Genomic DNA, 21879 nt, shown 5'->3' on the forward strand with positions numbered 1-21879 from the left:
GAAACGAGGGAACTGCAGCCGCAGACTTTGTTCCATATTGTCCTTCCCTTTCTCTGCCCCAAGCATCTGTTTGCTCCTGTCTCCCCCACCCCCCATCCAGAATGTACCATCTCCCCTCCCAAAACACCAGTCACAAATAAAAAAGAGGGTTATTTTATTAGAGTCCAAGAGCATCAGCTTTGGGCAACAGCGGAAGGCAGCTTTACATAACTCTTCATTGGGGGCAGTGGCCGAATCTTGCGGCCAGCCCAGCCCCCCTTGCGGTGCCACAGCCCGCTGGAAGGCCTCTTGCCCAGCCAGCGGTTCCGTCCAGCCTTGCCAATGACCCGTTTGTTATGATCAACGTTGGATACTCGGCCTACTGTTGCTGTGCACGTTTCCAGCACCTGACAGAGAAAGCAGATGGAAGAGAATGCACCTTGGGGTCAAGAGCCTGACTATGTTGAGGACAGGACTCTTGGGATGGTTCTTATACTCTGAGAGAAGGGAGAGGACAGGGGGAAAGCACAATAGAACTGAACCTGAGTGCAGGTCCTACAGGTATTGAAAACGAAAGACACTGTTCTCTATTCTATTATTGTGCCAGCCTCACTAAGCATTCTGGTCACGCAGCAGAGGACAGACCTAGCTCAGGGCAGTTCCTAACACAAAACACCTGGGAGCTATGCAGGCCAGGAAAGGTACATGCCAAAAATTCCTCCCTTGCTTATCCCTCCTCCCACCTGTACCCACACACACACACCTGCATCTGCCTCTTGGAGGGCAGCTGGATGATGGCTGTCCCATTCACCTTCCGCAGCAGCACACCACATGTCCCTGGGGGAGGGAGAAGCAGCTTTGCCACCCTCTACAATGGAGGAGGTGGGGGGCGGATTTACAGGGGCCACTCGCCACATACTACCCATGTTTTGCCCTTTAGGAGCATATACACTGGAACAGGACGCATGTAATGTTTTAGGTCAAAATATAACCACCTTTTCATTCTCATTCTCCTTTTTTCCTTCTTTTCACCCTCATTCTCATTTTTTTCTTCTTTTCCTCTGCTAGTGGACCAGATGTGGGCCCATGGGTTCAGAGAATTGTGACCTTGGGTATCACCTGTCCTTTCAAAACATAAGACCCCAAGCTCCTTTCTTCATACCTGCGGCTCGGATATACTGGGCCCCCCGGCCTGGCTCACTCTCCACGTTGTTGATGAGGGTCCCCACGGGCAAGGCCCCAAGAGGATGTGCATCCCCTTCCCGAGGAGCAACTAAAAGACAGAATTTCATCAGCACCAGAACTCTTGCAGCCTTCCGGTCCACACACATCTGGCGGCCATCTCTCACCTGCCATTCGGCCTATGTGGTCAGAGTTCAGGATTATGTCTCCAGCTTGCATGTTTTCAGTGGCAATGATCCAGCGTTTCCGGTTGCCCCCAGCAACCAGAGCTATGTCTGCTGACCTGTTCAGGGTGAGCTACAGGTGAACAGACCATCCAGGCCAGGGGTAGTCAACCTTTTTATACCTACCACGCACTTTTGTATCTCTGTTAGTAGTAACATTTTCTAACTGCCCATCGGTTCCACAGTAATGGTGATTTATAAAGTAGGGAAGTAACTTTACTTAATAAAATTTATAAAGCAGAGTTACAGCAAGTTAAAGCATATAATAATAATTACTTACCAAGTACTTTATGTCAAATTTTCACTAAGTTTGGCAGAATAAATATTTATAAAACAACTTACTATAGTTAAATCTATCTTTTTTTAAAACATTCTTTTCATTAATTTTAATAGGGTGACACTGATAAATCAGGGTACATATGTTCAGAGAAAACATCTCCAGGTTATTTTGACATTTGATTATGTTGCATACCCCTCACCCAAAGTCAAATTGTCTTCCTTCACCTTCTATCTGGTTTTCTTTGTAAATCTATCTTTTTATTTATACTTTGGTTGCTTTGCTACCTTCCACCATGAAAGCTGGAACACCCACTAGGGGGCGGTAGACACCAGGTTGATTACCATTGATCTAGGCAGACCCACATCTTCTGAAAAGCCACCAAGTCGTCATTCAGTCACGCCATCATCACCCCACGCCCCGAACTTGCCTACAGGGATCATAGCGGACAAGGACGACCTTCTCCTCAAAGGGTCCTGGCTTGGTTTCCGGCTGGGGTCGGAACCGAAGAAAGTCAATCATGCGGTAACGTTGCTTGTGGCCCCCACCAATACCATGCACTCGGATTCGGCCTGTGGTCAGGACAGTGAGGGCGACATAACTCAGGTCAGACCAACAGGCCTGTCCTGGACAAAGAGCACTGCTTCCCAACATTATGACTCAAGCAGAAAATGATAATAAAAAAAACAAACCCAAAAGACGTAATTATTTGGTTATTAAAATGATATAAAATGCCCAGATAAATTCTCTACAAATTACTAAATTCAGTGCTCACCAAAGGCCATGCTCAATTTCAACAGTTATCAATTTTTGAAGGGTATGAAGAAAAATGTCATGAAACTTGCTGTGTATGTCCAGTTTTCTTCAATTATCTAGATTGCCTCTAATAGCACAGACCACTTGTCTGTTACTTTGTCTTCTACTCTCTCGTCTTTTTTTTTTTTTAATTTTATTTTAATTTTTTTAATATATATATATTTTTTATTTATTCATTTTAGAGAGGAGGGGGGGAGAGAGAGAGAGAGAGAGAGAGAGGAGAGAGAGGAGAGAGAGACAGGGGGAGGAGCTGGAAGCATCAACTCCCATATGTGCCTTGACCAGGCAACCCCAGGGTTTCGAACCGGCGACCTCAGCATTTCCAGGTCGACGCTTTATCCACTGCGCCACCACAGGTCAGGCCTACTCTCTCGTCTTATACACATACCATATGCAGGAGTCCAATAAATATGTTTTAATTACATTCCTCTGCCTGTATCAATGCACAGTACTGGGTCCTACCATGCTTTTTTTCCCATTTACTGCTTAAATCCTCTTGCCCTTGCCCCCACCTGTGTGGTCTCGGCCCCCAGACTTCCTCATCTTCAATGGTCTAATGGTGTACTTGGTTTGACTCTTCCAGGATACAAAGTTGGCACTGAGGACCACAGAGGTAAGGATTGGGCGGCAGGGGAGCAACATCGAGGCGAAGGGCGGCTGGATGAGGGTACTGTTGGTCACCTAGAGATAAACATAAATCTCTTTCACTTGAAAGCTGATTGAAGGAGAAGCATCATAGAACCAAGGGAGAGTATAGAGACCGAGTTTAGCTTGTAGCCCACTTCCTCCTGGATGTGCCCCAGCCAGCTGTCCAAAAACTCTACCCTTCACAGCTTGCATACCAGTGTGGAATGTTTATCCAGGTGTATGTGTGTTGATTACCTCTCCTCATTTAATATACCTTCACCTCTGAAATAGTTTATTCACTTATTTCTTTTAATATTGATTGATTTTGAGAGAGAGAGAGAGAGAGAGAGAGAGAAACATCAATCTGCTGCTCCACCTATCCATGCATTCACTGGTTGATTCTTTTTTTTAAGTGAGAGGAGGGAAGATAGAAACAGACTTCCGCATGTACCCCAACCAGGATCCACCCAGAAAACCGTGTCTGGGGCTGATGCTTGAATCAACTGAGCTATCCTCAGTGCCTGGGGCCAACACTCAAACCAACTGAGCCACTAACTGCGAGAGGGGAAGAGAGAAGGACAGGAAGGGGAAGAGGAACAGATATGCTTCTCATGTGTGCCCTGACTGGGGATTGAACCCAGGAGTCCGCACACTAGGCTGACACTCTATCCACTGAGCCAGCTGGCCAAGACCTGTTTGATTCTTGTGTGTGCTCTGACCAGAGATGGATTGAACCCACAACCTTGGCTATAAGGACAACGTTCCAACTGACAGAGCTACCCGGCCAGGACATCTGAAATATTTTTTTTCTTTCTTTCTCATTATTTTTTTTTTAGTGAGAGATGAAAAGCATCATCTTGTACTTGCGGCATTTTAGTTGTTCATTGATTGCTTCTCATACATGCCATGACTAGGGGGGAGGGAGGTCCAGCCAAGCCAGTGAACCCTTGCTCAAGCCAGCAGCACTGGGCTCAATCCAGAGACCTTGGGCTTCAAGCCTGTGACCTCTGGCTCAAGCCAGTGACGCCACTGCCTAGTCGGGCAGGCCTTTCTTTCTTTTTTTTTTTTTTAATTTATTTTATTTTATTTATTTTATTTTTTTCAGAGACAGAGAGAGGGATAGACAGGAACAGACAGACAGGAATGGAGAGATGAGAAGCATCAATCATTAGCTTTTTTGTTGCGCGTTGCGACGCCTTAGTTGTTCATTGATTGCTTTCTCTTATGTGCCTTGACCATGGGCCTTCAGCAGACCGAGTAACTCCTTGCTCGAGCCAGCGACCTTGGGTCCAAGCTGGTGAGCTTTTTGCTCAAACCAGATGAGCCTGCACTCAAGCTGGCGACCTCGGGGTCTCAAACCTGGGTCCTCCGCATCCCAGTCCAACGCTCTATCCACTGTGCCACCCTGAAAGGTCAGGCAGGCCTTTCTTTTTAATAAATATGTTTAATAATAGTTAAACATATGTTTAATAAATGTTTAATAATAGTTGTTCATGTTAGTTCATTGAAGTATTTCTATAATGAAATGTTCTCCCCTCCATGCTCTACTAAATCTAGCTCAATTCTCCTTCTCCGGGAAACTTTTCCTTCCCTAAACAAAACTCCCTTCTCCAGAGCAGATAACTTGCACACATCCATGTACCACTATCAGAACCAATGCCTTTTGCCCACTGGCATTGTTTCTGGGAGTTTCCAGATACAAATGGAGGGGAGGGAACATATCTGTCTTGCTCCCTGTTGTATTCTCAGAATTTCACAGAGTAGGTTTTGAATTTTAAGTACACATCTCCGAAACTCGAGCATCAGCTCTAGAGATTCAGAGCAAGACTTACGTCTTTTCTGTGATTCACGAATTGTCCACTAGGGGCCTTATGATACCTTCACCTTAGGTTCCTAGTCTTGGAATTCTGCCCTGCATTCTATAATCTCAGCATCCTTAATGGTTATCATAATGGTTAAAAGCTCAGGCTTTGAAGTCAGACCCGCGTAGCTCAAATAGTTGGTGTATGGCCCTGGACTGCTTATTAGTTTTCTCATATGTAACATGGGAATAATGGTTGAAAAGAATTCACTCACCTAAAACCTCTATTACTCATGCCTGGCTTATGCTAGGCACCCAATAAATGTCCATTATTATTGAAACCTTGTACAACCGGTTATCTGGAACCCACTTTCATCTCCGATATCTCGTCTGGGGAACCCAGGGGCCCTGTGAAATAGCATCACTTATAGAAGAGAAAACTGAGGTCAGTTTTAGAGTGATTTATCCAAGGTCACAGTCTGGCGTGACTCTAACCCGAGTCGCATCCTAGGCTCCCATCCCTGGGCCTTCCCTCTCCGTCGGCCCGAATGGAAACAGCCTCATTCGGATAAGGTGGATTACCTGGGCGGCCGAGGTTAGTCTCGGGCCGGGAGCGGGGACAGCCGGGGGCGCCAGGCTCAGGGAGCCCAGAGCACGGGTCAGTCCCCGCAGTGCCATGAGTGTAGCCAGGCTCCGCAGGGATCCGCACGCCACTATCACCTTTACCCAGACAGCCCGGCACTACGAGATGACGCTAACGACTCCCTGTGCCGTCCCTCCCTCATGACGTAAAAGAGGCGGAAAAAGAACCCAAGAGCAGCTGTATACACATTTCCTTCCCTGCCTGCTCGTGGTCAGAACCAATCCTCCGGCTGTTCTTAGGTCGCGTGACTGGGAGCAGGTCCCGCCCCCATGAGCCGTCAAAACAATTGCCTCGAGCGGCAGCCATGATGAATTTAAAGGGGCAGTATCGGGAAGGGCGACAACCAGACCGACCGACTGCAGGTGAGTCTTTGAGAATACCTCTGGGGCGGAGGGTTGAGCTCCGGCTACCTCTTATTTTCGCATTGTCGGACAGATAAACAAACCTGGGCCAACCGACCCCACACAACTCCAGACAGTCTAAAAAACTCCGCCCCCCGAGATTCTTCCCGCCCCTCGGTGTCCAGACAGACAGACAGTCGGCCTGCCCCGCCCCCTGCGCTATAGACATATTCAGTGACCTCGGGGCTATCGAATCGCTGAGTGTCGGTCCACTTTCTCCTCTCCCCGGCGCCCCCTCCCATCCCACTCTATCCCCATCCTGCGCCCCAGGGCAGGTCGACAGCCTGGGGCACTCTTCAACCACATCCCAAGGCCCGGGAGACCACCTCCCAGCGCCGTGTTTCCCTGTGACCCAGCCGCCGCTCAGCAGACCTGCCATTTTTCTTTGCATCATCAGGCGTGTGGGAGGCACCCTAAGGTGACTCTCCGATCCTGTTAATAGGTGATCATAACAGGCAAAGGCATGGAAGTGACTGAGCCAGGACTGACCAGGTCTTCCTCCTTACTCTTGACCAGACACGCCCCATCCCACAGGTTCCAGATCAAGTCTCACTCCCTTAGGAGAAAATAGCTCCCCAGGCTTGGGGTGAGAGGTTGGCTTGGGGAAGGAGGAGGGACACTGATAGTCTTTGAAGACCTGCGGCCAGGGGGAGGGAGGATGTTTGTCCTGGGTGGAGCTCTGTGCCAGGTCCTCTGGGTGGCTGTGAAGTGGTGAGAGAAGGAGTGGGAATGCTGGACTTCTGGACTTTGGGTAGGGCAGATCCTTCTGAGTCCCTGGCCACTGAACAGAGTTTCTTCCCGGCTTTGGCCTGAGTGCCACAGCCGAGGGCTGTGTTCTGTAAACAGGTAAGAGACCTTCAAAGGTGAGAAACAAAGCTCTTTTGAGGAAGTAGGAAGACAGCCTGAGAACCTTGGGGGGGGGGTGTGTGTGTGAGAAATATGGGTTGAAAGCTAGTGGGAAAAGAGGCAGGGCTAACCGGGTTTGTAGATGCTGGTCTTAGCGCCGTGATGCAGCTTGAAGACCTTCAGCCTAATGGGGCCCTCTCATTGAGGTCCTGCAGGGAAGGCTCCTGTTTCCTTCTTTTCTCTTTTCCGTGACTTAACTTTGAAACTTGTTCCTTCCCTTTTTCCAAAACTTTTGTACCATTTCCTGCATATGCCCTGTCTGCTTGAACTCTATTCCCTTTGCAACTCTCCCCAAGCACCCTCTGTGTTCCTTGTGGCGCTGTCTCTCATCTCCTGATTCCTTTTCCTAACCCTAGCTCTCTTTCCAACTCCTGTACTGTTTTGGTTCTAAGTTTTCAAGCCCCCTGCTAGTTTTCAGGACCTTTGTTCCTTCTCTATTTTTTTTCATTTAAGTCACTTACTCTCTCATTCCCACAATCTTAAGCTTTGTGTATATTTTTGTTTTGTTTTAAATTTTTTGTGTATTGCTTTTAGAGATAAAGAGAGAGGAAGGAGGTGAGAGAGAGAGAAGCATTCATTTGCTGTGCCACTTAGTTGTGCATACATTGGTTGCTTCCCGTATATGCCCCCACCGAGGATCATACCTGTAACCTTGGCATTTTGGGATGATGCTTTCACCGACTGAGCTACTTCCAGGGCTTAAGCTTTGTGTTTTTAGTATTGTAGGCTCCCTCCCCACTTATAACTTTCTCTCTCCAATTAAACCACAGGGTGGCCCATATTCTTTCTCATCCCTCCACTTGGATCTCTACCACTCTCTAAGCATGGCACTCACCCTCCTTTTCTTGTCTTTTTGTTGTTGTTAAAAGATTTTTTTTTTCCATTTTTTTCTGAAGCTGGAAACGGGGAGAGACAGTCAGACAGACTCCCGCATGCGCCCGACCGGGATCCACCCGGCACGCCCACCAGGGGCGACGCTCTGCCCACCAGGGGGCAATGCTCTGCCCATCCTGGGCGTCGCCATGTTGCGACCAGAGCCACTCCAGCGCCTGAGGCAGAGGCCACAGAGCCAACCCCAGCGCCCGGGCCATCCTTGCTCCAATGGAGCCTCAGCTGCGGGAGGGGAAGAGAGAGACAGAGAAGAAAGCGCGGAGGAGGGGTGGAGAAGCAAATGGGCGCTTCTCCTGTGTGCCCTGGCCGGGAATCGAACCCGGGTCCTCCGCACGCTAGGCCGACGCTCTACCGCTGAGCCAACCGGCCAGGGCATTAAAAGATTTTTTAAAGCAAAAAAAAAAAAAGAGATTTTTTAAAGCCTGACCAGGCGGTGGCGCAGTGGATAGAGCATCAGACTGGGATGCTGTGGACCCAGGTTCGAGACCCCGAGGTCACCAGCTTGGGTGTGGGCTTATCTGGTTTGAGCAAAAGCTCTCCAGCTTGGACCCAAGGTCACTGGCTCGAGCAAGGGGTTACTCGGTCTGCTGAAGGCCTGCAGTCAAGGCACATATGAGAAAGCAGTCAATGAACAACTAAGGTGTCACAACGAAAAACTGATGATTAATGCTTCTCATCTCTCTGTTCCTGTATGTCTGTTCCTGTCTATCCCTCTCTCTGACTCTCTCTCTGTCTCTGCAAAAATAAATAAATAAATAAATAAAAATGAATAAATAAAAAGAACTTGATTTAAAAAAAAAGATTTTTTTTAATTTATTGATTTTACAGAGAGGAGAGGGAGGAGCAACTCATACTTGCTTCACTTTACTTGTTCAATGGTTGCTTCTCATATGTGCCTTGACCAGGCAAGCCCAGGGTTTCGAATCCACGACCTCAGTAATCCAGGTCAACACTTAATCCACTGTGCCACCCCAGGCCTGGCTCTTTTTCTTGTCTTTACTGCACCTGAGTACTGTTGTTTCTCCCTAGCCCAGGTGAGGTCCTTCAGGCCAGGATGTCGGGCCTGGTGTTGGGGCAGCGGGATGAACCTGCAGGGCACCGGCTCAGCCAGGAGGAGATCCTGGGAAGCACTCGGCTGGTGAGCCAAGGGCTGGAGGCCCTACACAGTGAACACCAGGCTGTACTGCAAAGCCTGTCCCAGACCATCGAGTGTCTGCAGCAGGGAGAACATGAAGAGGGGCTGGTGCATGAGAAGGCCCGGCAGCTGCGCCGTTCCATGGAAAACATTGAGCTGGGGCTGAGTGAGGCCCAGGTGAGAGGGAGGAGGTGGTGCCAGGTGGCCCATGGAGGAGCAGTGGTCTGATTGGAGGTTTGGGGTCCCTTGGGATCACCTTGTCCTAGATTCTTGCATTCAGTAAATATGTAGTAAGCTCCTACTATGTGCCAGGCACTGGAGACACATCACTGAACACAACACTCAAAATCCTTGCTGTCTTAGAGCTTTCATTCTAGCTGGGGGAGGCAGACAATACACAAATAAATAAATGACTCAGCATGCCAGAGTGATCATTGCTAAGGATAAAAGGATAAAAATAAATCAGAGAAGGGCATTAGGGAGTTTGGAGAGAGCATATGATTTTAAATAGGGTGGTCAAGAAAGGGTTCACTGAAATGGTGACATTTGAGCAAAGGTTTGAAGGGAAGGGAAGGGATCATGCAATAATTAAGGGAAGATCATCCTAAGAAGCATAGGCAGCAAGTGCAAAGGCCCTGAGCCAGAGCCTTCCCAGTGAGTTCAGTGCGGAGCCAGTGTGGCTGCAGTAGAGGGAATGAGGAAAAGCAAACTAGAAAATGCCGTTCAGGAGGGAATGGACATGCAGAGTGGGGGAGAGATCACATGGAACTTGTAGGTCATTATAAGGACTGAGGAGAGGAGTGAAGTGTTCTAAATTAACATTTGCAAAAGATCACCTGGCAGCCCAGTTGAGAAGAGACTCTAAGGGAACAAGGGCAGGAATGGGAGCCAGTGAGGAGGCTAGTGTAGTTAGTAATCAGGTAGGAACTGATGCTGGTGTGATGTAGGGTGGGGACTATAGAAGTGGTGGGAACTTGGGCTCAGGGAGTATTTTATATATATATATATATATATATATATATATATATATATATATATATTTTATATATATATATTTTATATATATATATATATATTTTTTTTTTTTCCTGAAGTTGGAAACGGGGAGGCAGACAGACTCCCGCATGCTCCCAACCGGGATCCACCCGGCACGCCCACCAGGTGGCGATGCTCTGCCCATCTGGGGCGTCGCTCCGCTGCAACCAGAGCCATTCTAGCGCCTGAGGCAGAGGCCATGGAGCCATCCTCAGTGCCCGGGCCAACTTTGCTCCAATGGAGCCTTGGCTGCGGGAGGGGAAGAGAGAGGCAGAGAGGAAGGAGAGGGGGAGGGGTGGAGAAGCAGATGGGCACTTCTCCAGTGTGCCCTGGCCGGGAATTAAACCTAGGACTCCTGCACGCCAGGCCGACGCTCTACCACTGAGCCAACTGGCCAGGGCCTCGGAGTATTTTGAAGGTAGAGCCATTGCTCCCCGACCCCACTTCCTGTCTCCTGCTAGTCCTGCTGCCTCCCAGCAGACTCCCGTCCTGCCTATTCCTGAGTACTCCTCGCCAGAGTCTGCAGCTCACAGGATGTGCCCACCTAGGTGATGCTGGCTTTGGCCAGCCACCTGAGCACAGTGGAGTCGGAGAAACAGAAGTTGCGGGCTCAGGTCCGGCGGCTGTGCCAGGAGAACCAGTGGCTCCGGGATGAGCTGGCGGGTACCCAGCAGCGGCTGCAGCGCAGCGAGCAGGCTGTGGCTCAGCTGGAGGAGGAAAAGAAGCACCTGGAGTTCCTGGGACAGCTACGACAGTATGATGAGGACGGGCACACCACGGTAAGCCTGTACGGGCGAGCCTAGCTGGGGGCAAGGAGCTGGGGCCACTGCTCCATCATCTGCAGGGGACAGCAGCACTGCGCAACCTGTTCCACATGGCAGAATTCATGTACTGACCCCAACTTTAGATGACAGCAAGGGGCAAAGAATATTCACTCACTCAATCAACAATGAACATAATCACATAGGCCAGGCCCTGTGCACTCCGCTGGGATGCAGCAGTGAATAAGGCAGACAGAGTTCCTGCTCTCACAAATACAGGTTTGTGCAGGGAGACAGATGAGCGTCCGGACAACTCCAATCCAGAGTCCTAAGTGCTACAATTAGGGAAAGCATCGCCTCGTTGCTCAAGACCCTCCTAAAATTTGCTCTCAAAATGTATAACATTTAACCCTCACTCAACACGCATTTATATATCTTTATGCCTTAAGCAGTTCAAGAAGAAGTATATAGGGGACATGAAAAGAACTATGAAAGAGTTGCTGCCTTTTTGAGTTTGTAATGTAGCTTATCTGTGAGGACACACGTGTGACAACACAAAGCAGCAAGTGCTCGGTGCTGGATGAGGGGTTCAGTCGGTGTGGAGGAGTTCCAAGCAGATGGGCTCCTGGGGACTGGAATGGTTTGAGAAGGAGTCACAGAGGAGGCAGGGTACTGGGATGGTAAGATGTAGGTTGGGTTTTAAAAATTTTAATGGTTATGAGTTGGGAGGATTTTGATGGATGATGAGGGAGAGGGAGGAACCTTCTAAACTGGGGGCTGGGGGATGTCACAGATAAGGCTCTAGGGCTGCAAAGCTGGTCTGTTCCAGGAAAAGTGGGTTGATGTGCATGGGACACATTGGCGAAGCTGGGTAGGAGGGTTGGAGGTGTTTGTACAGGCCTGCAGTGCCTTGTGAGCACAGCAAGTTTGCCCTGTGTGGAAGTAGGTTAGACAGGGAGGGTTGGGCATTAAGTCGAGTGTGAACAGTGGCAAGTGGTGGCCAGAAGGCTGAGGTAGACACTTTGGGTATGTGTCAGTAAGATCAGACACACTCCCTGCCCTCAGGAGAGACAGGACAGACATATAATCAATGTCAACACACAGGGCTATAATTATAAGAGTTGAGGGGGTGAGAGGTAGAGGCTGGAGAAGGAGCGTGCTTAGGAAGGAAACTCTGAATGTGAGGGAAGGGAAAGTCATGAGATTTGCCAACGAGAGGTCTGAGCTCGGGGAGACAAATGCTGGCCTTCCGCAGGGGTAGGGACATGATCAAGGTTCTTCTTGTGGGCTCCACCTGGTAGGGATTTCATGGTTCAGAAGGGCCCTGCAGAGGTTACTGGGGATATCTTGGCCCAGATACACTGCTGCTTTCTTTCCAGGAGGACAAGGAGGGTGACGCCACCAAGGATTCCCTGGATGACCTCTTCCCCAATGAGGAGGAAGAGGACCCAAGCAATGGCTGTAAGTCTGTCTCTGAAGTGGGAGGGTAGAGAGGGCCAGCAGGAGCCTGGTTCAGCTGTGCCCCCCCCTAATACACAGGATGCCCGCCATCCGGAAATAGGTTCTTCACTTCCTCTGGAGATGGGGCAGAGACTGGGCTAGTACTTCGGTTTCCTCAGCCTCCCCGTTATTTCTCATTCATCAACATTTATTCAACACTTCATATGTGCCAGGGACTGTGCTAAGCCCTAGGGATACTGGGATAAGCACGACAGGGTCTTGCCAGTAAGGAGTTCACAGCTGAGTGGGAGAATGACCCTGGGGAAGAAGAACATGAAGTCCTCAAGGGAAAGAAACAGGTCTTTCTTCTCTTTGCGCCTCTGGCTCAGCCCCTGCGTCATGCTTATTGAGTAAATGTTTGTTGAGTGAATGAATTCCTGGGTGAACAAATGGGATCAATGGGCACAGGTTCAAGAGCTTGGGCAAAAGAATAGCAGATGATGAGGCAGGTCTCCAGAGAGAGCCTGGGTGGGGGCAGGTGCAGGCACAGAATAAGACATGGAGCGGGAGTGGGGAGGGCAGGGAGCAAAGGAGAGGAGAAGAGTCCCCTGGGAAATCTCCTGTTCATTTTCTGGGATGGTTTAGTGTCGCGTGGCCAGGGTACCCAACATAGTGGATACGAGATCCCAGCGAGATTACGGACTCTGCACAACTTGGTGATCCAGTATGCAGCCCAGGGTCGCTATGAGGTGGCCGTGCCGCTCTGTAAGCAGGCACTGGAGGACCTGGAGCGGACCTCCGGCCGCGGCCACCCAGATGTCGCCACCATGCTGAACATCCTTGCTTTGGTGTATCGGTGAGTGCTGCCCTCCTTCTGGCCACAGATCTGCCTCCAGATTCCACGTTAATACACCCTGATCCACCTTGAGCTCCCATTCCTTCTCTCCACTGGGTACCCTTACCCTTCTTCCTGCTGGGCCCCCAGGTATATGCCACTTGGGGTCTTTTCTTGGACCAGAATGCTCATTTTTTCTGTCCCTAAGCCCCTGACCTTAGATAATACTCATCTCTCAGACTCTTTGTTTTTCCAGTCTTTCTTCTGGGGAGGGTTTCTTTCTCCTTCTCGGTCTCCTGTGTCCAGTCTCCTCATGGAGGGCACGATCCCTAAATATATCTCAGTCACCCCAAAGGAAAGGAGGGAAAGGTGGAGATGGCTTGGGGGCAGTGTTCAGGGTAACCCCTTGATACTTTTCTCCTCCTCCAGGGACCAGAATAAATATAAGGAAGCCGCTCACCTGCTGAATGACGCTCTCAGCATCCGGGAGAGCACCCTGGGCCGGGACCACCCTGCTGTGAGTATTTCCTGCCCTCCTCTCCCATGTTCTTTTGTCCTGTCTTCGCTGGACCCTCCCCGGCCCTCAGTCCAGTCACTGGGGATGCTTAGGAAGCAGGTGTGAGGATTCTTTTCTTCCAGGCACTGTCTGCTGATCCCAGAAGTTTTCTTTTTTCTTTTGGTATTTTTCTGAAGTTGGAAACGGGGAGGCAGTCAGACAGACTCCTGCATGCGCCCGACCGGGATCCACCCGGCATGCCCACCAGGGGGCGATGCTCTGCCCATGTTGGGCATCACTCTGTTGTGACCAGAGCCATTCTAGCGCCTGAGGCAGAGGCCATGGAGCCATCCTCAGCGCCCGGGTCAACTTTGCTCCATTGGAGCCTTGGCTGAGGGAGGGGAAGAGAGAGACAGAGAGAAAGGAGAAGGGGAGGGGTGGAGAAGCAGATGGGTGCTTCTCCAGTGTGCCCTGGCCGGAAATTGAACCCAGGAGTCCTGCACGCCAGGCTGATGCTCTACCACTGAGCCAACCGGCCAGGGCGTCTTTTCTTTATAAATTTTTTTTTTTAATTTACTCATTTTTTGGAGAGGAGAGAGAGTGACAGAGAGAGAGATAGAGAGAAAGGGGGGAGGAGCAGGAAGCATCAACTCCCATATGTGCCTTGACCAGACAAGCCCAGGGTTTTGAACCGGCAACCTCAGTATCCCTGGTCGATGCTTTATCCACTGTGCCACCACAGGTCAGGCTGATCCCAGCAGTTTTAAACTCTGAGACCCGAATGACTCCATTTTTTTTATTTTTATTTTTATTTTTTGTATTTTTCTGAAGCTGGAAACAGGGAGAGACAGTCAGATAGACTCCCGCATGCCCCCGACCGGGATCCACCCGGCACGCCCACCAGGGGCGACGCTCTGCCCACCAGGGGGTGATGCTCTGCTCCTCCGGGGCGTCGCTCTGCCGCAACCAGAGCCACTCTCGCGCCTGGGGCAGAGGCCAAGGAGCCATCCCCAGCGCCCGGGCCATCTTTGCTCCAATGGAGCCTTGGCTGCGGGAGGGGAAGAGAGAGACAGAGAGGAAGGAAGGGGGGGTGAAGAAGCTAATGGGCGCTTCTCCTATGTGCCCTGGCCGGGAATCGAACCCGGGTCCCCGCACACCAGGCCGATGCTCTACCGCTGAGCCAACCGGCCAGGGCTCCATTTTTTATTTGTTTGTTTTTTGTGAGAAAGGAAGAGGGAGAGAGAGAGAGGGAAACTGGAAGAGAGAGATGAGAAGCATCAACTTTTAGTCGTGTCACTTTAATGGTTCACTGATTGCTTCTTATACATGCCTTGACCGGGGGCTCCAGCTGAGCTAGTGAACCCATGCTCAAGTCAGCAACCTTGGGATCAAGTCTGTGACCATGGGGTCATGTTGATGATCCCACTTTCAAGCTGGTGATCCAGCACTCAACTGGTGAGCCTGAGCTCAAGCCGGTGACCTTGGGGTTTCGAACCTGGGACAACTCTCTATCCACTGTGCCACCACCAGTCAGGCGCAAATAACTCTTTTTTAAATATTTTATTTATTGATTTTACGAAGAGGAGAGGGGAGTGAGAAGTATCAACTCATAGTTGCTTCACCTTAGCTGTTCATTGGTTGCCTATTGTCTGTGCCTTGACCGCACAAGCTCAGGGTTTTGAATCAACAGTCCCAGCATTTCAGGTCCATGAGCTATCCACTGTCACCACAGGCCAGGGAATGACTCCTTCTTATAATGAATATTTTCCTGAAACGTTTTTCATAGATAACGTAATCTAATTACACATATAATTTCCAAAACATCGAATGATACCCTATTAATATAAAGTGGAAATAAGGAAAGTTACTTATAATAAAATAATATATACAATGTATTACAATGAAATAAAAATATAATAGTTGTAGTATTGAGTACAACTATGCTAGAAGACATAATATAGTAATATGATATATAATGAATAACTTTAGATTTAGAAGTAAGGCCAGGAAACCATCCTATATGAGAGGTACTAAAATATGACAGAGCAGAAGGACTGGTGGATGTGAGATAAAAATTGAGTGTGAGAATAAATTACAACGGGCCAGATTTAGTTGTATTAGGTAAGAGAGAAATAAGTAGGGATCGCATGCTCAGATAAACGATATGTTGTCAAAGTGGAGAAAATGAGAAATAAGATATTTCTGAAAATGAGCTAACAGTGTGAAAATAATTCCCTATGTTTTGGCATGTGATATGCAGGGATGATGTATCTCAGAAAACATAATTCCTGTCTTGATATCCCACCAGTGTCAAAGCTTACGTTTAGTATTTAAATGTCAGGCAGGACATTCAAAACTTGGCACAGCTATCCCACAATGCAGAACACCTGCTGCTTCCAAGGGTAATAGTGCCCCCCCCATTTTCACGTGTAACAAAAAACAAAATATATATACTTTCAGAAATGTCTACCCCTGGCCAGGTAGTTAGCTCAGTGGATAGAGTGTTGGCCCGGCATGTGGACGTCCTGGGTTCGATCCCTGGTCAGGGCAGACATGAAAAGCAACCATCGGCAACTCTTCCCCTCCCTCTCCCCCTTCTCTCTCTTAGCTGGTGACTCGATTGGTTCAAGTATTGGTCCTCACTGGGTTGCTGGATGGATCCTGGTTGGGGCACATGTGGGAGTCTGTCTATCTCCCTTCCCTCCTTTCAAACAAACACACACACAAAAAACAAAGGAAATGTCTAAAAATGCCTCTAGAGGGCGATACCACCCCCATGGAGAACCCCACAGCTGTCTGGGTCAGCAATTTCCCCTCTCTGACGCAGAGTCCCGCTTTCTTGGGGTTGTGCAGCGTGGGGGAGGACCTCCCAGTTCTCAAGGTCTTTCTCAGCACCAGTGTCTGAGGGGACAGGCCTGTCTTCTCAGGTGGCTGCCACACTCAACAATCTGGCTGTGCTGTATGGCAAAAGGGGCAAATACAAGGAGGCGGAGCCACTGTGCCAGCGGGCACTGGAGATCCGAGAAAAGGTGCACATCCTCCCCATGTTCTTCGTGCTGCTGTGACCCCTCCTCCGCTATCTCTCTTTGGCTCTGCCCTCTCACCCCTGCCTTGTTGTCTTCTGTCATTCCCTTTCTCCGCTCCCCACAGGTGTGTGTGCATGCATGTGCATGTGGGCGCACACGACACATAATGGCAGCCATCTATCAGCCTGTGCTTCCCTTCAGGTCCTGGGCACTGACCACCCAGATGTGGCAAAGCAGCTGAACAACCTGGCCCTGCTGTGCCAAAACCAGGGCAAGTATGAGGCTGTGGAATGCTACTACCGGCGGGCGCTGGCCATCTACGAGGGCCAGCTGGGGCCGGACAACCCTAATGTAGCTCGGACCAAGAACAACCTGGTGAGAGAGGAGGGGGCGATGTGGGCGGGAGGAGAGGAGGGGACGGCAGGCACCACAGCCTGACACGCTGACACCAGGGCCTCTGTGCCTTGTCTCTGGGGCTGCCTTCGGGGCCAGGGCTCTGCTTCTTTCCAGTGGGAAGGCAGAAGTTCCCTAGCCCCTTGGGGGTGGAGTGGGCATACTCTCGACCCTGCAGCTAGAAAAGGAGGTGTGAGGAGGATCTCTGGGGAAAGGCAGAAACAGACCAAGAAGTGGAAATCCCTGCAGCCTGGCTGAGATTTTTTTTTTTTCCTACAGAGACAGAGAGTCAGAGAGAGGGATAGACAGGGACAGACAGACAGGAATGGAGAGATGAGAAGCATCAATCATTAGTTTTTCGTTGCGCATTGTGATACCTTAGTTGTTCATTGACTGCTTTCTCATATGTGCCTTGACCATGGGGCTACAGCAGACCGAGTAACCCCTTGCTCAAGCCAGCGACCCTGGGTCCAAGCTGGTGAGCTTTGCTCAAACCAGATGAGCCCGCACTCAAGCTGGCGACCTCAGGGTCTTGAACCTGGGTCCTCGGCATCCCAGTCCAACACTTTATTCACTGCGCCACCGCCCGGTCAGGCATGGCTGAGATCTTGTCTCCATCTCTTACTCCTGCGTTTTTTGGCCTTCCTGCCCCCAGGCCTCCTGCTACCTGAAACAGGGCAAATATGCTGAGGCCGAAATGCTCTACAAAGAGATCCTGACCAGAGCCCACGTGCAGGAGTTTGGGTCTGTGGATGGTGAGTGGCAAAGGCCGATGGGGGACAGGGGAGCTGCAGGGAGGAAAAGAGGTGCAGACCAAAGGTGGGGGGTTAGACCACAGCAGTTCCCAGGGAGTGCCACACCCCGTTAGTCCAGCCCTGTGGGCCGTGGGTCCTGGCTCCCCTTACTCCATCCAGCTCAGTTCTGTAACTTCAGCACCTCATCCCGTGTCTCACCCCCAGATGACCACAAGCCTATCTGGATGCATGCAGAGGAGCGGGAGGAAATGAGCAAGGTGAGTGGGGGGCCCATTCTGGGGAGCCTGAGGCTACTTGGCCCCCGTCTTACCCCCTGTACTAGCCCAGTGCTTCACGCTTCACTTCCCAACCGAGCGCCAGCCCTGAGGCATGGTGCCTGGCCAGCCCCACCTGCACACCTGCACCCCAGCCAGCTCCAGCTCTCACCCCAGCAGCTCCGCACTCACATCCCTGGCTCCCCCACTCTGTCCTCCTGCAGACCCGGCACCGCGAGGGCAGCACACCCTACGCAGAGTACGGAGGCTGGTACAAGGCCTGCAAAGTGAGTAGGTAAGCTGCAGGGAGAAGGTAGCTTGGTCTCTGATGCCCTCCATTCAAGCCCAGACCCTGGCCTGGGCCTTTCCCCTCCCTCCTTTTGACCTTTGCCCTTCTTCCCTTTGACCTTTCCTTGGCCTTAGCCCTGCTCCCTTTGTCTCCTCACTTCCTTCCCTGGTCTCCCTGCCACAGCCCCACAGTGAACACCACCCTGAGAAACTTGGGAGCTCTGTACAGGCGGCAGGGAAAGTTGGAGGCCGCTGAGACCCTGGAGGAGTGTGCCTTGCGTTCCCGGAAACAGGTCAGAGATGGGAGGGCAAGCATGTCCGGGAGGTAGGGCCTTAGGGACAAGGGACCACTGAGGCTTCTCCCGGGTCTCTGGAGAACAGGAGGAGGGCTGAGAGGACGTGAGGCACCCTTGCGGTTGTGGTTGTTAAGTATGTTCTTACCCCACCTGCCCTTTGTGGTCAGGACTCCAAGTTCAAGGTTCACTTCACTAAATGGGATTATTAAAGAGGAAGCCCTGCCCTTCCACAATTGGAAAACTATTAACAAGGGGCATAGGTGGTGTGGATAAGGGGGTTGAGGTTGAGAAGAGCCCAATGTCAGAGGTTCGCAGGTTGTGGGTGTTAGTTAGCTCATTACTGGGTCATGAAATCAATTCAGTGTGGGCTATGGTTAAAAATATATACGCATGTATATGTAGGGATGTACTGCAAATAGAAAAGGTGGGTATTGTGCCGGTATGTGTGCCAGCATGTGTGTATTGGGACATCACAGGGAAACATGTCCTCCTTCCTGTGGCTGATGGAGAAAAAAGGTTTGAAAGCCTCGCCCTGAATGAAAGAGTAGCAAGTCCCAGCTTCTTCCTTTTCCTTCCTAGGGCACTGACCCTATCAGCCAGACCAAGGTGGCTGAGCTACTTGGGGAGGGTGACAATGGCAGGACCTCCCAGGAGGGCCTCAGGAGCAGCGTGAAATTTGAGAGAGGGGAAGACGCCTCCGTGGCGGTGGAGTGGTCGGGGGTAAGTCTGGTTATTGCCCCTCGGTCTCCCCGGCGCCCTCCTGCTGGTGGGAGTGAGAGGCTCTGAGCCTGTCCGTGGAGTGGTCAGGGGTAAGTCTGATTATTGCCCCCTGGTCTCCCCGGCGCCCTCCTGCTGGTGGGAGTGGGAGGCTCTAAGCCTGTCCGTGGAGTGGTCGGGGGTAAGTCGGATTATTGCCCCCTGGTCTCCCCGGCGCCCTCCTGCTGGTGGGAGTGAGAGGCTCTGAGCCTGTCCGTGGAGTGGTCGGGGGTAAGTCTGGTTATTGCCCCTCGGTCTGCCCGGCGCCCTCCTGTTGGTGGCAGTGAGAGGCTCTGAGCCTGTCCCTGAAGGATATGACAACATGTCCCCACTCCAGTTTAGTCAGCTCCTCCCTCTCAGAGGTATCTCTGTGAGCCGGCTAGTGGCCAGGCTCCTGTCTGCAGGGACTGGGCTTTTGGGGGTGGGGGATGTGTGCAGAATAAATGGCAGGGGTAGACTCAGAAGCCAGTCTGCATGGGATGCCCTTAGCTTTTGTGCCCTGCCCCTCTCCGCCAGGACGGCAGTGGGACACTGCAGAGAAGCGGTTCTCTGGGCAGGATCCGGGATGTGCTCCGTAGAAGCAGCGAACTCCTGGTGAGGAGACTCCAGGGAGCCGAGCCTCGGCCCTCCAGGTACAGGGGCCTGAGACACGGGGAGATGCAGCAGAGCAGGCACGGAAGCCCCGGCCTCCAAGTCCTCGGTCCCTCACCCCTGGAGGGGAGAGAATCATGGAGGAGATCAATGGGATGGCCATGAAGAGAGAGTTTGGGAAAAATGGGTGCCCCAGTGTAGGGGGAGACACCTGAGGAGATGCTGTTTGCTGATGAAGATAAGAGAGTCTATGTGGATGGGGGGTGAGGCAGTGACTTGATTTCGTGTAGCACGCACACAGCTCTAGTGACTCGGGAGGAAGGGAAGAGACCTCACTTCTTTTTTTCTTTTTCTTTCTTTTTTTTTTTACAGAGACAGGGACAGAGTCAGAGAGAGGGATGGATAGGGGCAGACAGACAGGAACGGAGAGAGATGAGAAGCATCAATCATCAGTTTTTCGTTGCGAGACCTTAGTTGTTCATTGATTGCTTTCTCATATGTGCCTTGACCTGTGGGGCTACAGCAGACCTAGTAACCCCTTGCTTGAGCCAGCGACCTTGGGTCCAAGCTGGAGAGCTTTGCTCAAACCAGATGAGCCCGCGCTCAAGCTGGTGACCTCGGGGTCTCGAACCTGGGTCCTCTGCATCCCAGTCCGACGCTCTAACCACTGCACAACTGCCTGGTCAGGCAAGGCCTCACTTCTTTCTTTTCGATTGCAGCAGCAACATGAAGCGGGCAGCCTCCTTAAACTACCTGAACCAACCCAGTGCCGCGCCCCTGAAGGTGAGAGCAGTGCTGGTGAGCTGTTACGGAAGAGAAAGGGAGGATGTGGGAGCAAGCCAGAGGGGGTTAGGGAGGAGGGGAGAGGCATCAGGGCTGAAGATGAGCTAGGGACCTGGGTTTGGCTGACAGAATCAGGCACCTTGCTGGTGGTGGTGGTGACTAGGAAAGGACAGTTTCAGGCCGGAGATAGTAGTAAATAAATTAATCGGAAGGGGAACAGGAATTGATGTTCTCTAAACTGGTATTTTGGAATTAGGAATAACTCAAGAATGATTTGGGAATTCTAATTACCCTTTCTCCTGTAGCCGCCATATACCTTACCTTGAAGACTCAGTAGTAAAGAAGGGAAAAAGAATTCAATTATTTCCATTGGAAAAAAACAGTAACGACATTTTAGTGGGAAATGAGCATTTGTATCAAAGTATATGCCAGTATTCACATGGCTCTTCGAGGTGTTTTCTCCGCCAGACTGTGGCCTTTGAAAAATATTAGTAAAGCCTCAGAACTTGGAGTGGAGGGTACAGGCTCCATCCTAGGTCCAGAGATAAGACTGCAGCCATGAGATGGATAGACCCTAGGGGACAGTTTTTAGGGAGCTGAGGTCACTGGGCTGATGGTATATATTGTCTGTTTCAGGTCTCCCGAGGCCTCAGTGCCAGCACTATGGACCTCTCTTCAAGCAGCTGACATTCACCCCGCCCCCCCAGATCTGCTGGGTCTCCCCACTGCCCTCACAGCATTCCCTGTTGCTCCTGGCTCTTCCAGCCCCACAGTGGGACAGTGAAGGGGGAGCAGTTAACCAGAAGATTGCTGCTGCCCTTAGGGTCTCAGCCCCCTCCTCAGGAATCCCCTCAAGAAGGACCCTCAGGACACCCTCTCCCCACCCTGTGGTCCTCTAGAGTAGCCAGCTCTGAGGCTCCCGGGCGGGTAGGGAGCAGGTATGCACCTCAAAGGTGCAGCCTGCTGCTGGCTCTTCTGTCAGAGGGGTTGGGGCTGGCCAAGCAAGATGTCTTGTCCTGGCCTCTCTTGTTCCTTCTGCTGCCTCACTTCAGGTCCATGTATTTCACTTTTCTTAAATAAAAGAATCAGGTAACCATTCTGCCACTTGAGTCCTGATTGAAGAGGGTAGGAAGCAAGGATTGTGTTGGGGCCTTCACAGAAGGGCGAGGGGCAGTGATGGATGGGGCACAGGAGGAGTGTTGATTCTTGGATCGCTCCTCTCTGCCTTCCCGTTTGTATCCTCTCCAGCAGGGCCTGCAGGAAGGCATGTGGGGAATGGGGGAGGAGG

At 51.0% G+C, this 21879-nt stretch overlaps 2 protein-coding genes across 5 annotated transcripts; one reads left to right on the forward strand and one right to left on the reverse strand.

The window, feature by feature from the left end:
• Positions 1 to 137: 137 nt before the first annotated feature.
• Positions 138 to 6562, reverse strand: MRPL2 (mitochondrial ribosomal protein L2). 3 transcript variants are annotated; one of them, XM_066250787.1, is made up of 7 exons: positions 6440 to 6562; positions 2991 to 3159; positions 2093 to 2234; positions 1329 to 1444; positions 1142 to 1252; positions 743 to 816; positions 138 to 386 (listed from the first exon to the last, which is right to left on the reverse strand). In XM_066250787.1, exons 2-7 carry the CDS (start codon positions 3118 to 3120, stop codon positions 174 to 176), a joined length of 786 nt encoding a protein of 261 aa, XP_066106884.1. In that variant the 5' UTR covers positions 3121 to 3159; positions 6440 to 6562; the 3' UTR covers positions 138 to 173. The 3 variants fall into 3 exon arrangements, with proteins under 3 accessions (XP_066106884.1, XP_066106875.1, XP_066106865.1); XM_066250778.1 differs by having other exon boundaries at positions 6323 to 6456; XM_066250768.1 differs by lacking the exon at positions 6440 to 6562 and adding an exon at positions 5489 to 5681.
• Positions 5771 to 21690, forward strand: KLC4 (kinesin light chain 4). Of its 2 annotated transcripts, none has more exons than XM_066250618.1 (16): positions 5771 to 5911; positions 8777 to 9059; positions 10466 to 10696; positions 12058 to 12139; positions 12764 to 12974; positions 13383 to 13470; positions 16377 to 16478; positions 16677 to 16850; positions 17524 to 17623; positions 17828 to 17880; positions 18102 to 18172; positions 18350 to 18458; positions 19041 to 19181; positions 19734 to 19849; positions 20528 to 20591; positions 21228 to 21690. In XM_066250618.1, the coding sequence occupies exons 2-16, from the start codon at positions 8802 to 8804 to the stop codon at positions 21276 to 21278; spliced, it is 1851 nt and encodes a 616-aa protein (XP_066106715.1). In that variant the 5' UTR covers positions 5771 to 5911; positions 8777 to 8801; the 3' UTR covers positions 21279 to 21690. The 2 variants fall into 2 exon arrangements, with proteins under 2 accessions (XP_066106715.1, XP_066106706.1); XM_066250609.1 differs by lacking the exon at positions 5771 to 5911 and adding an exon at positions 6657 to 6796.
• Positions 21691 to 21879: the final 189 nt, after the last annotated feature.

The sequence above is a fragment of the Saccopteryx bilineata genome, chromosome 1 (assembly GCF_036850765.1).
Source record: "Saccopteryx bilineata isolate mSacBil1 chromosome 1, mSacBil1_pri_phased_curated, whole genome shotgun sequence".
Classification (NCBI taxonomy): domain Eukaryota; kingdom Metazoa; phylum Chordata; class Mammalia; order Chiroptera; family Emballonuridae; genus Saccopteryx; species Saccopteryx bilineata.